Source organism: Candoia aspera, chromosome 2 (assembly GCF_035149785.1).
Source record: "Candoia aspera isolate rCanAsp1 chromosome 2, rCanAsp1.hap2, whole genome shotgun sequence".
Lineage (NCBI taxonomy): Eukaryota > Metazoa > Chordata > Lepidosauria > Squamata > Boidae > Candoia > Candoia aspera.
The window spans coordinates 244,874,526-244,891,019 of NC_086154.1; the positions used below are offsets into that span (position 1 = coordinate 244,874,526).

The following is a 16,494-nucleotide window of genomic DNA, read 5'->3' on the forward strand; positions in this document are numbered from 1 at the left end:
GATGTATTGCACGACAAGTCCAGGCAAAAGAATTTCTAGCTAATAAGAGATGATGCACGACTAGCATCTCACGCTGAGCATCCTTGCACCGTTTTATGTTGGAGGTTTAATCACCCAGGCCTTGGGGGAGGGAGAGGGAGACCCCTGGCTTCATCGCTCTTGCCATCTTTTATCTTTTTATTGATTTTATTGTAATATCTTTGATCGTTGTGAGCCACCCAGAGTCACTGAGAGTTGGGTGGCATGCAAGTTAATAAATTATTATTATTATTAATGTAATGTCTGCAAATCTGGGCAGGGTGGGGGGTTGTTGAGCATGTGAAATAACTTCCCTTTCATTCCCTGGTAGTCCGATTTTTGGAGGAAATTCTACTCGAGCAGCTTCTGTGGCACTCAAATTCCAATCAAAACAGTTGTGAATGGTAGGTATCCCAGCCATTTACTTTTATTTTCAGGGAAATACCTTAGGAAATCCATCAGTCTTTTATCCTTGAGTTCAACCGCTGATGAGTCCCACAAATGGATAGGCTCAATTTCTGGTCCTGCTTCACAATCTTAACTGTAAATGTAGTAAAAATACAGTCTTCAAGTCAAGCTGGGCTCCTGGTGACTTTGAACGGTCACTGAACAAGCAGTAAGTGTAATCTTACTGATACTTGTGCCATTCCTTGTCCACACCCCATTCAGTTGTGATTCTTTTTACAGATTCACTTTGAACGTGTTTTTTATTGTTGTGATGGGGTCGGAAAGCCTCATGATCCTTTATGAAGATAATTCAGTGGAAGTCTACTATGCAGACAGATCCAGATTGCTCCTTTCTCCGTGTGGATCAGAGTTCTTATTCGAAAAGGCCATTCCTCCCTCTGCTCATCCAGTGCAGCCACCAGAAAGGGTTCGTCAGAGGACACCGTTTGCTATTAGCATCTATCGGGTAAACAAAACCTTCTTTCTCTAAGCAGGAGAGAAAGATGGAGTGCTGTGGGATAATAGGATTGTAGCAGGGCATGTTTTGATCAGCATAGAAATCAATGCTAAAGAATAGCTATTGAAAGGGCTGAGCAAAAATTTGGCAATTCTGAAAAGTCAACAGAGGGGATCAATTTATCACTGACATACCAGCAGACTGAGGCTTTGTTCAATTCAGTTCTTTCTGTAATCACGCCCAGTGCACATTATATGACTGCTACTGCCTACACAGCCAAAATGCCACCACCCACAAATACTATAAGGGGGCTTAGAAGACATTCAGTGAAAACAATGTTAAGCCCCCCAAACAATCCAATTAAAAAGTTAAATATGTTTTGAGTTTGCAGAATACTGACTGTTGCAGGGACAATGCTTAGGAGTCCCTAGAATTCTAAACAGGAACACTCCAAAGATGTTTTTGTAGGTTGCATTGGTTCCAGTTTCAAATTGTGTTGTTGACATTTCTTTGGAGAACCATCATACTCATGTCCTAAGTCTGGGCAGCCCATAAGTATTTAGCTAGCATCTCTTTTACAAGAACAGAAAGCTGGACAAGGGAATCCAGTTAGATTCTTGTTCTGTTTCTAGGATACCTCGTGGGAAGAACGGTACTGTGGACAAAACTTTGACAATCTTCCTTTGTAGTGGGCAGCTATAGAAGAAGGATGTTTTGTTCATATGAGGCAATAATGAACAATAGGAAACCTCTGTGGAATATTTCCTCAATCTCTGTAACATGAGAGGGTTTGGGGGAGGTGTGCAGAAGTTCCTTAAAAGGCAAGTTGATTTAGGAAGGATCCCTGAAGATAGAAGAATCTCGAGAACCATCGTTATTTTCTTGTTTTCCAGCAGCTCTTGGATGTCTCAGGCAGAAGTTCATCCTTGCAAACTGTTCAGTTTGAGACTCTCTAAGTCAGTGCTTCCCAGACCTGGGTAAATTACCCAAAATTAAGTAAAAGTGGTTTTCTTTGGGTAACAACACATGAACCCATTAAATGGACTTAAAATGTTTTACCTACACTGGGTAAAAAGGACTTTCTGATAAGTGGTTTTGGGTAATGAAGGAAAAAGTTTGGGAAGCACTGCTCTAAATGGAAAAGCAAGATTCTGAACCCAGGCCAAGAATTTTGAATATGTTCTACCTTCCTATTATATTTGCTATCTTTAATAGCCATGCTTTTTTGCTTCTTAGCTATGCCATAAAGCTTAAGCTTGTTCTTTTTTTCTTTATTATTTCTTTATTTCCTTTTTACCAGTATAATAGAGCAGTCTTTATTTGAGCCCAAGGAGGGTGGACAGTTGTGATTCTGTTTGTTTTTAAGTCATCTCTCAGGGCTGCAGCACTGAGTGGTGCAGGCCTGGATGCCAGTAAATCACCTTTGAGAAGACTGAGTAGATGGATTTTGCTCACTTTCCAATTACAAGTCAAAAACTTCTATTTCCCCTGTTAAGATCAGAGAAATTATGCTGGAGGACATTTTAAAATAGCTTTTTGCCTCCCAATATAGAAGCCTATTACTTTATTTTTCATATACTAAATGCAGTAGAAGAGAACATAGATCCTTCATGGCCATTCTTGTAAATATATACCAATAACGATAAAGAATAAGAATTAAGTGGTTTTGCTAATACAGAAACTCAAACTCTTTCCTTTGTTTTAGAAACAGCTCTTGCGGGCAATAGATTTCCGAAATCAATACTCGGAACGACCCTATTTACCTTCAGACATTATACCCCCAGAAAGGAAAAATGTAAGTTTTGAGTATATGTTTGGATTCCAATGACATATTTAATTGGCTAATTTTATGTATTACCTTCTTGGATTATCAGACAATAACATATAATTATACTGATTCAGCTGGAAGTACAGACATGAATTTAGTACACGGGCCTTTCTTTGCACAACACACTTTACTCATGCAGCTGCCTACCCAGTCATAGTTAATTGCTGATAGATCAGTAAGCCCAAAATCCTATTAACCTGGTCAAAAGCCACCATCTTCTGCACTACAGGCAGCCTGCCAATTTCCTCCAATCTTGCTTGGTGTTTGTGTCAGGAGATTTGTTAGAAGTTCATTATCCAATAGTTACTTCCCCATTGGCCAAATCAGGTTTGAGCACTGCAGTCAGTTTTGGGCAGTATACTCTGTTGTCATTGGCTTTGATGCTAAGCTTTGTAGTGGGACACTTTCCATGTGAGCCCTTCTAGTTTGCCACCTCATTTTTACTGGAGGACTAAGTGGGGCTTGTCTTCTACTTGTGAGGGTGGCCTTGGAAGACATGGAAGAGATGCCACCTAGAGAATGGTCAGATAAGAGAGAAAGGAGTCCACAACAGAGTAATGGTCAGAGGAAGAAAATTAGGAAGGGCCCACCCTAATTACTCAGGAGGTAAATAGGGAGGGCGGGAGATTTGTACTTCAGACTTGCAAGATTCTGTTAGTGTAGCCTTACAATAAAGTAGAATTAGCTCATCTCAAGCTGTGTTTCCTGTCTGGTTTACCGGGGGTGGGCTGACACTATTCCAGTTGCATAGGCTTATTCAAAACAGGAATAAGGGAAATTGTCAATAATTTTACAATAATTGTAAAACAAAATTTCAATAAGGGAAAATCATCTGGCTCAGAATTACCCCAGATCTGGCAGAGTCACACATTGTGCTGAACAATTTATTGACCTGGTTGTGCATGTTGTACAAGCCTTGCAATTCAGTCTAAATACATACAAAATGAATAATTAATCATTCTTACCCACAAGTAATCCTAAAATCCATGACGTAGCAGATCTGTATATTCTTAGCTGCATTTAACATGTTCTTCTAAATCATTGATAAAACATGATTTTTATGTTAAGGATGTTATTTGATTCTGAAATATGTACATTCCCTTAATTGGTATCTGCTTTAGGTAGTTTCTCTATAAATAATTACACCAAGAAAAATAATCCATTCCCATTTTCCATATTTAAGGATCTCAGCTGCACCCCTGTTAATGAATCATTTGTACCTGTAGAGGGCAGAGGGAATGGCCTTGAGGGACAAGAAGAAGAGCTGCTACCAAGGCAGATGAAAGGGGCCTGAGTCCAGGACAAGAATGTAACATGAGTAAACATTTCAGACAAGCTCCTCCCTCATTCACAAGAAGGTGGAGGGAGGGGGGCAGTGCTTTCAGACTTTCAAGGTTCTGTTATAATAACTCTATACTAAAAGAAGTACTGACCTATGTGACATTGGTTTCCTAATCTGATCTACCTTGAAGGGCTGATATCATTTTAGCGCAGCTAGAAGAAATGCATCAGGTTAAAGAGCCTTATCACAAACACCCATTAAATTATATGAAAATTAAGTTTGTAATATTACCATTCTTTTTTGTTATTCATAATAATTCTTGAAAATTCCTGGAAATTATCTTTGCTTGTATAAGCTGTAATGCTTGCAAGCTGCATCTGTTTGTTCCATTATCTACTCTGGTCCACTTATTTGTATTTAGCCTACAATCTTATGCCTCCTGAGGTAGCATCTCAGGATCCATAGGATGATTGAATTTCCTTCTCTAAGATTGAACTCAGTATGTTGACCTCCAAAGAGGGGAAGCTCTGACTGAGATTCCCACTGCCACCTCCATACCAGCCTTGGTAGCTGGCCGTTTCTAAGACATCCCAGGGGAAAAAAAACCCAGTAAGTTGTGGTGGAATTTGTATACGTGCCATGCCAGAATAAGTGCTGTTGGATATGTCCCCTGTCCTTTCCATTCCTCAAATCAGAAAAATATCTTGAGTTGCTCTAAATGTATTCTTTCCTACTACACACATTCCTCTGTGAGCAGAGAAGTACAAGCATTTCTTCATCTTCTTTTCTGTTCTGCAGTTGGCAGGGCATTGGGAAAGTCTAAGCTATCAGAACTTTTAAGACTCATTCTCTACTGCAGGTCATTTTCACAGATATCACTGAAGCCAGGTGGCCTGGCCTTCATGCAGCTAATGAGGAAATACATCTGCTAAACGGCAACGTGAAAGTCTCTTCTTTAGATGGGCATGCTTCTCTTTTTTTATCAGAGCTTCAGCAAGAATTTACAGTGGAGTTTTTATGCAAAGTAAGCGAGACGCTACCAACTCCATTAACATTTTCAGAGAGGAGCTTCTGTGAGTCAACCCAAGAGCCTTATGGAAGTTCCAACCAACATTCTGACTTAAAAACATGTTCCAGGCTGGTGGGAACAAAAACGAAGGACAACAGGGGTATAGAAAATTCTGTGCAAGAGAACAATTCAAGTGCTCTGCGAAAAGAAGATAAGATCTCCCAGTCTTCCGAAAAGAGTTCATTTGAATATTCTAGGGTTATACAGCATATATCGGTGTCGTCCTGCCCTGAAGAATGGAAGTACCCTTTGTCATTAGCATTAAGGGTCAATCAGTTGTTTAGTGGAAATGAAGTTGGGTCTCATAAAGGAAAGAATGAAGATGATGGTGTGGGCCTGGATATTCCTAATGAATACAGAATGGCTAGCGTGGTTACTTGTTTACCTTCGGCTTTACCTCTCAGTTGTCATGCTCCGTTTCTACACAGGTAAATTAGTTTTATACATTAAAATGTCTTTATTTATATATTTGATTGATTGATTGATTGATTGATTGGTTTTTATAGCCGCCCATCTCAGCAACTGACTATATCCTTTATCTTTTTAAAAACTTTGTCGCCCTTAAATAGCTAAAAATCTGTTTAAAATCAGGGACAAACATCCATACTCTTTTCAGTAGCTTTTTTATGTTGGGAGTTTCCAAATACAATGAAAACCTTATTTTAAGTGACTAATTGGGGAAGATGCTGGCTGTTAATTCCCAAATGGCCAAGAAATATGAGTCGTCATGGTGGTTTTGGTTATTTGTATAGCAGTGTTCATTATGCAAATGACACAGTTATGTCATTTGTATTAATTTGCATCGTTTGGGTGATGATACCATTAGGCAAATTATGTTAATCCCCATGGAAATTTGTTCCAATAATCTCTTGAGGTCTGCTCAATCAAGGCTTCTCTGTATTACCTTTGTTCTTCTAGCAGAGTGCTACACCCATGTTCTAAACCAGCTTGAACATTGGCTAGCAAACTTGGCTTGGTTGCATTATGAAGAGGCAGAGATGAAGCTTTTCTCTCTCACTCTGTCTCCCCCACTTTCTTCCAGTTCACTGCTCTGCCCGCCCCCGCCCCCCATGTCTACCTCTGATCAGCTGCTGTCTGGGCTGGTCCAGACCTCCAAGCCTGGGCTGGTAAAGGGAAAAACCAAACATCCCTAGTACCGAAAGCCTTGGATAAAAGTGTCCAGCTACTGGAGGGGCAAGCCCACATCAACCTAATATAGCCAGTAGGTATCATGTTGATCCAATCCCACAAGGATCCCTAGACAGTGACACCAACATGGTCAGCGAAGTCCATCATATTGAACTCATGGACAAGCTGCCATGGCTTGTTGCCTCCTTAAGGAGGAAAACTCTACTTCAAGACCTGAGCAGTTGAGGACAACATAAGGCTGACTCATATATAGGTTGGTGATGAGGTGAAGGCAATGTCATGAGGATAGGGCAGAAAAAACAGATTGCCAGGCCATGGTCATGCTGTGGTTAGGTTCAAGTTGGGAAAGGCCCCTATTGATCCTAATAATAACTAGTGAGGTTTCTATCCACCATCCAGTTTAACCCCATGGGTACATTTCCAAACAAAGTTTCTGTTTTCTCTAAATGTGTGCAACTCAGAAGTATTACTGTACCTAAAGGTGATTCTGGAAGCTGACACTTTGCTTGGGAGCAAGCCAGAGCATTTCCCCCTCCCCCTTTTTTAAATTAAAAGTATTTTTAAACAACTGAAGTGAGGTGATGGAGGGGGGCATTAAGGAATGTTTAGCGGACTATATTGCTTATCCCTGGTGTACACTTCAGGATGCAGTTTTGTGGATATGTTCCAATGAGACCTCAGTGGGATTTCTTTCTAAGAAAGTAGGGGTTCATTGTGGTTAAGTATTTGTTTTCAGTTTTAAGCATCCTCCCCTAACTGATTCCTTTCCAGATAATGCTGGGATATCAACTCCAGAATTTCTAGCCAATACAGACAATAGCGGGTATTGCATCCATGCATCTGGAAAGGACCAATTTGGGGGAAGTTACTTTAAGGATTCCATTCAAATGTTGATTTTGAGACCTTAATATTAAGTATTCAGCTTAAGACAGAAACCTGTATTGTACAACAAATACTTTGATGTAATTTGCAGCTGTTTATTACGTTACATTCAGCTTTGGATGTAAAATCTAAATAATCTTATACTCATTAACACTGATATTTTAAATCTTAGTTAATACTGTTATAGTTTCATTTTTTCTATCTTTAATAGTCTAAGTCATCTAAACATTAGAGTTTTAATAATCTCTAGTCAACACTATAAATCCCATTGTATTGAAATAATGTAATGTTTTACATATGTCTTATACCAATATAATAAAACAATTCTTAACAAAAGGTACTGTTGATTTGATCCACAGGTGGACTTTCACTGATTTTTTCCAACAAAAAGAGGAGGAGGAGGAGGATGGATATTATTCGTACTCACAGCCTGTCAAAGTACTTTGGAGCAAGGGTATTGTTTACAGGTGTGTTTGTCTGTGTGAGTGTGTTTATGAAAGGAGATTTAAAGGCTAACAAATCTGTATTCTTATCTAATGGTAGGAACACTGAAGAGTTTGCAAAATAATAATTACAGATTTTTAACAAGCATTAGTTGGTCTAAAGAGTTGGTGAAATCTGATACCTACAATATGTTACACTGACTCTGCCTTTAGACTACTAACTCCACCTTGGGAGTCATTTCAAAATGAAGACCTTATGGTTTAAGACAACTAGCATAAGTTTTTGCTTATTCCCTAAATCCTGTTTTTTTTTTTAAAAAAAACTTACTTGATTAATTGTTCTGTAGAAAGTGAAAACTTGCATACCTTTTGATATTTCTTTAATTTTGGTATCATCTAGTTACGGATTTTAATTCTTTCTTCCGAGGATCAATAGGCTACAGTTGCTTTTTAAATCCCATTGGTTTCCATTAGCCTTCTTCCAGAATAATTAAGGCTGGATTTGTCTACAATTAATCCACACAGCCTATTGAGATACTAAAAAATATAGTGGAGGTAATGACCAATACTTTCTATCAGGTTTTCTCTTGGACTGAGAACCATAGAAATTTACCCTGGAGATGGATCTGTTTTTAAATCAGAAGGTTTCTTTCTGGGAAAATATTTCACTCGTTATTATGTTCACCAACAAACAAAACAGGTAAATATCACAATGTAAACCTATTCTTGAATATTTTATGCCAATTATTTTTCAGGAATACTCTAAAAATTAGCCCATAGGGTTTCTCAGCCAGGGATCCATGGAACCCCAGGGTTCTGCAAGAGGTCACTAGGGGTTCCCTGGAAGATCACAATTTTTTTAAAAAATTATTTCAAATTCAGGCAACTTCACATTAAAGAGGTAAATTTCATTCTTTATTTTTAGTTTAAGAACACCGTTAGTGCATATATAGAGGCCCACCCATGAAACGAATATAATAATTTTGTAACTTCTGGCCTATATTTGAGCCTGAATGTGCAGGGGCTCCCCGAGGCCTGAAAAATATTTCAAGGGTTCCTCCAGGGTCAAAAGGTTGAGAAAGGCTGCCATATGAGATGAGTATTGTAGATTAAGAACCATGACTACTGTTAGCATGACTACGTAGCTAATAAACTAGTGAGAGAGAGGGAGGGAGACATACAGCATGAATGTGTACACATGTGCAGTATAGTTTTCTTGCCTCTTTGGAGATGGCAAAGGAGAGAGGGGAATGCACAGTCTATTAGGGAGAAGATGCTGATGCTGGGGAGAGTGGAAGGCAAAAGGAAGAGGGGCCGACCAAGGGCAAGATGGATGGATGATATTCTAGAGGTGACGGACTCGTCCCTGGGGGAGCTGAGGGTGTTGACGACCGACAGGAAGCTCTGGTGTGGGCTGGTCCATGAAGTCACGAAGAGTCGGAAGCGACTGAACGAATAAACAAAAGGGATATATTTTATTTACTTATTCATGTATACCCAATCCTTTGTATGTAGGGGGCTTACACTTATACTGAATCCACGAGATGTGAGTTGTTTGACATCTAGACCTGCAACCATGGTTTGGATGTTTGGTTTGCCTTTCATGAAACAGAAGATAACAAAGCGCAAGGCTCTCCTGACTGCTCCTAACATAATGACATCTAACTCAACCTTAAGAGAGCCCTTTCTTCACAGCCAGTGGCCAAACACCTTTTCCAAGAAGGCAAACTGGTGATGTGCTTCCTCATTATGTTATCCAGCCTCCCCTCTTTCCAGGATCTTTCCTACCATCACTACTTACCTTTTCTTCTTTTCTGGGCAGATAGTCCTACTTCCATATTAATCCCTGGATTTTGCTCTAAGAATGAGGTCCTCTATGTTCACACTGAAATTCCTACAACTATCAACCGTCTTGGGCAGTCTTGCACTTCTAGATTTTTGTCAGAGCTGCACCAGAAAGCAGCAGACCTACAATCTTTTGTGGCATTTTGATTGCGCATAGCACAAAAAATAAGAGATTAGAGCAACGTAACATCAAAGGAACAATTTGTTTTAACCTTATAATGAGCAACTGTTGACTTGGGGTCCAGTAGTTTAATGATCTGTTACACTTGCTCTGTTGCTTAGCGCTTTTGTAAACAGCTATCTTTTCTTTTTCGTTCACCTTTTAGATAGAAAAAACTATGTATTCTGTAAGCAGCCTCCCACCTGATGTCCCTGGGAGTCTCTACTCTGTGTGGACAATCATAACACAATCAGTAAGGTGAAATACTTTGTTTTCTTACAGCTGTTTGTTCATTTATGCCACTGGAGCTCAGTTTACGGGGTAATTTGCAGTAAAATTTAGTCATTTTCAATAACAATGACTGAAGGACCACAGTTGGTCAAAACTGTTCAAAACACCAAAATCCACAAACCTGGATTAATTCAAAACAGAAAATAGAGGCATAAAAATTCACATAGTTAAACTCCAATATTATGGGGGCCTTTGTTTGCATCAGAAGCATTAGAGGAAGTAACAAGACTGGGGCCACTACTGAAAGGTGTTTTTCTTGTAGTCATCCTGCTCTACCTCACTTGCTGGAAGTATTCAGACAAGGATTATAGATGAAGATCTCAACCTTTGAGTAGATCCACCTGGTTCCAACTTATGCAAAACTTTAAGTGTCAAAACCAGCACATTGCATTGGGCTTAGAAATGGATCAGAGGCCCCTTAATCATCAAAGATGGCCCTGGGAGTCTCTTGAAGATGATTCAGTGGTGGCATCCTATACCCTCAAATTATGACTAGACTTAGTTCCTTTACTGATTTGGCTTAAGAAGGAACAGATCCCAAAAAAGTTATTTGAGGTAGATCCAGATGCAGAATACTATTTGAGAATAGAACCAATTACCTACTCTCATCCATAACAGATCGGTATGACATATATGGATGCCTTATAAAACAAATCTGTATCTTGATTCTGAGGAGGAACAGCTGGGAATTTAATGCCAGTCTACTACAAATCATCAAGCAGTCTTTCACCAGACCCTTCTCTCCCTTCTGCTTGTTCCAGATGTAAAGTGTTGAGCATAAATTGGTAATACTTTTTTCCCAAACATTTTTATTTTATTAAATATTTAAAAATACAGTCAAGAAATAAAACAGAAAAAAAGATAAGAAAAGCAAAAAATAAATAGCGTAGAGATTTAAAAGCATTATAAGAATAAATTTTTTTTTTCAAAGTAACATTTTTGTGTAGTAAAATACCCTTTGTTAATTTAGAACTTCAGAACATTAAGATCAAGTTCATGTGCAATAATTAACAACAGTGAACAGTATGATATGTATAAATATACAGTATTTAAATGTTTTAAAGGCCTGCAACTTAATCTGAAATTGGGGTCTCTTTTTTTTTAATTTTTCTAATTAGGGTTCTTCAACATGATCTTGAGAATATGCTTTCCTTAACACATAATTATAATGTTTGCTGCTGGAAGTTGGTAGGTATAAATATAATATTCAAATACTTGCATAAAATAGGTTTTACTACTAAAATGTGTCCTATCTGATTTGATTTGTTTTGTAATAGTCTCCTGAGACAGGTGGAAGAGAAATGTTACCACTCCCTCTGGCTGAAAAATTTGTTCCTAATGTGGGAAGATTCTTTGCATATTCAGATAAGAAAGTATATGCTGTGTTTTGCGATGGGGCGGTCCTGAATATGGAGTGGGATTTCGGTTCTCGCTCTGGAAGATCACAGGTGAGCAATAAGGAGAGTTAATTATATTTATTTAATATTTAAAATAACTGCTTTCTGTTCCTCATTTTCCTGAGTGAAAAATGTGCACTTTGCATGGAAGGTAAACACAGCTTAAATTTTGACTGGTTAGTATTTTACTTTTTCAGTTTTATCATGTGAAACTATAAAATAAAACGAGAAGACATGAGTCAGTGGTTCTCCAAACTGAACTCAGCTCTCCAAAAAGCATTAATGCATAATAAAAGATATGGCACAATATCTTTTGAAGCAATACTATACTCTGCGGGAGAGCTGCCCCCATTAAAAAAATCCCAAAGGGATAAATCAGTTCAGAGTGGCTGCCCAAGTGCAGAGTTGCCATCCTTTAATCTAAGGTTTCTCAACCAGGGTTCCATGGAACCATAGGCTTCTGCAAGAGGTCACTAGATGGGTGATCAAAATTTATTGAAAAAATTATTTCAAATTCAGGCAATTTCACATTAAAGAGGTAAGTTTCCTTCTTTATTTTGAGTTTAAGAACACTGTTAATGCATATGTAAGGCCTACACAGGAAACAAGTATAATAATTGTGTAACTTCTGGCCTATATTGGAGCCTGAATCTGCAGGGGTTCCCCAAGGCCTGAAAAATATTTCAAGGGTTCCTCCAGGGTCAAAAAGTTGAGAAAGGCTGCTTTAATTGGTGTTTCTCAAACCTGGCCACTTGAAGATTGGCTGGCTAGGGAATTTTGGGAGTTGAAGTCCACACTTTTTAAAGTGGCCAAGTTTGAGAAACACTGTTTTAAATAGTCATATGTTCTGAGTTGGGGGAGGGGGGGAGACATGAAACTGTCCAACACCTGCCCTGCATTCAACACTGCCCAGGATAGACTCTAGATAGACAGACAGACATGCACACATACACACACACACACCAGGGCCTGAAGGAGGAGCTAGAGAGGATGTGGAAAGTGAAGGCCAAAGGCGTCCCAGTGGTGGTGGGAGCACTCGGGGCTGTGACTCCTAAGCTGGGAGAGGGGCTCCAACAGATCCCAGGAGCAACATCCGAGCTCTCTGTCCAGAAGAGAGCAGTGCTAGGAACAGCTGAGATACTGCGCAGAACCCTCAAACTCCCAGGCCTCTGGTAGAGGAGCCGAGGTTGAGGAAGACACATACCACCCATAGGGGTGGGAAGGGAGTATCTATCATCTGTCTTCTGTCTGTCTGTCTATCCTATCTATCTGTATGTGATGGATTATGGCGGTGCCGCTGGTTCTCAGGAATGAGGGAGCACATTCCAAGGAGGTGGAAGAGATAAGAGGAGGTACAGTTTGGGGAACAATAGTGGGAAAACGAAGAGGTTCACAGTAGTCCTGCTCTAGGGCCTTCCCAAGTTATTTCCCCTTAGGTTAGGTAGAGTAGCTTTAGTCTGGCAAGATTCTGTCTGTACGGTGTGAACAAATAAAGAACTGGAGTTTGGCTGGACTGACTCTTTGTTGTTCTTGGGCTGGGCCTGACACTGTAGGAGCACTGTAAATACGAAAGAAACAAGGTAGGCTATACAGAACCAAAGGAAAAGGTCCCCTATTCTAATAAGGGTCCTTTCCAAGTGTTGAAAAATACAATCATGCGTGCAGCACAACCCCATCTGCACATAGTTGAGGATGGTTCTTTTAAAAGAACAAACCAACTCTTCATTTCAGTGTTACATCAGGGAATGTATGCGCAGAAGCATACAGATGTGAAGATTTAGCTTGCCAGCAGGTGGCAGTCAGAGAAGAGACTTAATGCGCAGGGGGTACAACTGTGGCTTATTTAAACAGGAAGGGCTTGTTGTGGATCTTGCAGAAGATCCAGAAAGCTACCTAGTCCCCCAGTTTAGAAAAAGACTAGGAAATAAACAGTGACCTAAAATAAACGACAGTGGACAGGCAGGGATTGACTAAGGGACAGGAGACATTCTCTCCTAATTTTTATTTTTTGTTTCTTCCTTCCTTCAAGAATCCTCAAGAGGCTAATGACACAGGTTGGTGTAAACTGACTTCACCTGAAGGAGCACAACAGCTTTTCCAGATTGATCATCCTGGGCCCTATGAGAGGTACTTGTGGGGAATTTTAGCAGACTTAGTCCAGTTCAACTTCTCTAAAACAGGTGGGGGAAGTTGTTTTACAAATTACTTTAGCAACATAGCCTTTTTTTTAAATGTGGCAGATGTTAACATAATTGTTGACTCATTTTCTTTGCTTTTTCTGAATCGCATTTTAACAAACAAGTTCAGAGCCCAAACAGCTGCGCCAAAGACATGGTTGGAGTAGTTTTTGAGAATTACTTTTTTTCCCCTCACTTGTGTGTGTTATGACAGTTCTTCAGATTTTGTGCAATCCTTATATTAAGCAGATAATCATAGATAAATTGGTGATTATTTTGTATGTACTTCATACTGCTGCCAAAATGGCTTCTAGGATCAAACACTCAAGTCCCTCCTGTCCCTTACCTGGGACAAGAATGTCACCATCAGTTCCATGTGTCCTTTATACATTTTGTTGATAAGCCCATAAAAGTTACGGGCCCTCCTGCATTTTTGTTCTGCTCTTTAGTTTACTTTTTACTAACTTGCTTGGTATTCATAAGACATAACATGCCTGCCATGAGTTTTTAAAAGCTGTGTCCCATTTATACCAGATATAACAAAACCTCTTTCTCTAATGCAGATATATCACAACAGTGGTGGAATGGTGCAAAAGCCTGAACAAGGACAGAGGGATGTGTACCAATACACGAGAATCCATTCAAGAACAAAGCTGGTATTCCTTTTAACTAAGAAAACAAAATATTCTCAAATCTCCAGTGCTGCATTATAGGAGCCAGGTCTTCCATTGGATTCATTATCTTGGCCTTGATATTCCAAGGGACTTTTTTCCTATTTACTTAAAAGCATAGTTTGTTCTGCAAATTAATAGCAAACTGTGCATTCAATTGAGGCAATTCTTTTTTTTTAGTAGAAGTATGTTAAATGGAAGCAATGAAACAAAGGAGACTGTTAATGTAGCCCTCCTCCTTCCCCAACACATGACCCAGAGCTGAGTACATGCAGCTTTCACTGCTTCACCAGTGCATGTAAACATAAGGCCACTGCTGGTGTAAGGATCAGAAAGAATTACAGGAGCCATGGTCTGCTTGCTTTCTCAATCTTATTTGTTCATAGAGAACATTGACCATTATGAGTGGCAAGGAACATAAAATTCAGGACTGAGAAACTTTCAGCTCTGATGTTGTTACTGGACTTCAGTTTTCAACATAGCCAGTGCTCAAGAATAAGAGTCATAGTTCAACAACATCTGGAGGTCCTCAATTTCTCAGCTCAGTATAGCTTCAGGCACGGGGCCACTGCTTATATTTTATGTCTTAATATATTTTAATCTTGTTCTTGTATTTAAATTCTATAAAAGTTTTTTAAGTTATAACTTGTCTAGAAATGTGTGATATGAAGGCATAATAGAAATATTTTAAATAATATTTATTGGCTGCATGGTCTATACGTATTTAACAAATTCAGGCAAGAACAAGGAAGTCACATTCATGTAAGAATATAGGTGAATAAAAATGATATTTAAATCTTAAAAGGGTGTTTTAGGTCTGGCTCTTTAGGGAAAACTTTCCAAAACTGCAGTGATACAACTGAAAAAGCTAAGCTGTCCAAACCAGGATATCTCAGAATTGGTGAGATGCTCTGAATTTTATTGGTTGAAAATGTCACAGCCCTAGTTTTGACAGATAATGAGTTACATTTTCTAATGTTAGTTCACCTACATCACTGAAATCTGATTGTGCACAAAGATTTATAGCATTTTAGAGGGCCATTCTGTTCTACCATATTTTGCTAATGTTACATCAGCCAAGAAAAGAAATGTTTATTTTAATTAGGTTTTTCTTTTTCCCCATAGGTCAGTTGCTGCTGAGCTTGAAAAAATAAGAAGATTCAATTGTATCCTTTTCCTACCCATTTGTAATCCCTACAACACTTCTTAAAATAGATAATCTTTAGTTTGAGACATCCAATAATTGACCTTCCGGAAACTTCATTTGGTTCGTCAAAGCATCAGAAAATAGCTGGGAACAACGACGTTCATACGTTACGGTTTTTCTTGTGACAATGTTTGCTATGCGATAGTTAGCATTAACTATGGATTTGCATTCTCATTTAATGAAACACCCCAGAGAAAATTCTAAATCGTGCTGGGCATGTCTAGTTATGTGTCCCTCTGAGTTCACTGGGACATACTCAAAGGGAAGTTTTTATAGAATTTCTAAATATGTTTCTTGGCATTGCAGAATCCAATACAGTGAAAAACAGCTCAACAAGTTCCTTGTAATTTGAGTCAGAGAAGAGAGAGGTGGCTGTTTTTAGTATCACGTTTCTCCTTAACTACATACTATAGTTTTAGTCGAGAACAGCAATATTCCAGGTATGATTTCAACTGTGGGAAAAAATCTGTCATCCAGCCTAGATACAGGAAGTGTATCGAAAGAAGTCTTTTTGGCTGAGGATGTCAGTGTAAAGAACATAACTGAGACTCTGGAAAAAACTTCAAAAGTTATAAATGATATTGACTCTCTCCTGGCTTCTTCCACAAAGCGTGCTGGGGTCAAAAATATTTCAAATAATGCTGTCCCTCTTTAACCTGACTGGAAAAGCAAAGGTTAGTACCGAGATACTGACTTCACAAGTGATTATGTAAGGTTTATATACATTATAACAAATCATAATTTATTTTAAAAATCTAATCACTTTGTAGTGATTAGAACACCACAAAGAAATGTGTAACGTGGCTTCACTGAGATACCTATATTAAAATAAAATTTACCACATGCATGAACATCTTGCACTATTGACTTGTTTTTTAATAGTTTTTCCAATGTTTTTCAAAGTCCACAAAGGTTGAACCAAGACAATATGTTCTAATCAAACTGACACAATATTTTATTACCCTTTCTCTTCTGTTTCCTGTTCGACAAGAAAACTGCAGTCACATTGTTACTTTTTTCATGTCTTTGCCTTATCACTGAGTTATTTCTTCAGTGCATAGGACTTAACGCTAAGTGGTGCCGAGCACAAGTTGAAATGTGAGTGCGCTCTATATTCAAAAGCAGTCCTTGAATGAGGCTCTGTTTTAGCTGAGCCATTTAGTCACCAGTT

At 38.8% G+C, this 16,494-nt stretch overlaps 1 protein-coding gene across 1 annotated transcript; it reads left to right on the forward strand.

The window, feature by feature from the left end:
- The first annotated feature begins 323 nt into the window (after nt 1-323).
- C2H5orf34 (chromosome 2 C5orf34 homolog) lies at nt 324-16,164 on the forward strand. Its single transcript, XM_063295688.1, has 12 exons — nt 324-931; nt 2,628-2,717; nt 4,892-5,529; nt 7,492-7,599; nt 8,155-8,275; nt 9,747-9,838; nt 10,990-11,059; nt 11,149-11,319; nt 13,298-13,395; nt 14,009-14,101; nt 15,242-15,282; nt 15,737-16,164. Exons 1-12 carry the CDS (start codon nt 737-739, stop codon nt 15,976-15,978), a joined length of 1,959 nt encoding a protein of 652 aa, XP_063151758.1. The 5' UTR covers nt 324-736; the 3' UTR covers nt 15,979-16,164.
- Nucleotides 16,165-16,494: the final 330 nt, after the last annotated feature.

What these genes read in the sequence shown, in the direction of transcription:
- C2H5orf34 (XM_063295688.1), top strand. Translation starts at nt 737, where the DNA reads ATGGGGTCGGAAAGCCTCATGATCCTTTATGAAGATAATTCAGTGGAA. An exon ending in TTGCTATTAGCATCTATCGG is followed by an intron (nt 932 to 2,627) that starts GTAAACAAAACC and finishes CCTTTGTTTTAG; the next exon opens with AAACAGCTCTTGCGGGCAAT. An exon ending in AGCAAGGGTATTGTTTACAG is followed by an intron (nt 7,600 to 8,154) that starts GTGTGTTTGTCT and finishes ACTTTCTATCAG; the next exon opens with GTTTTCTCTTGGACTGAGAA.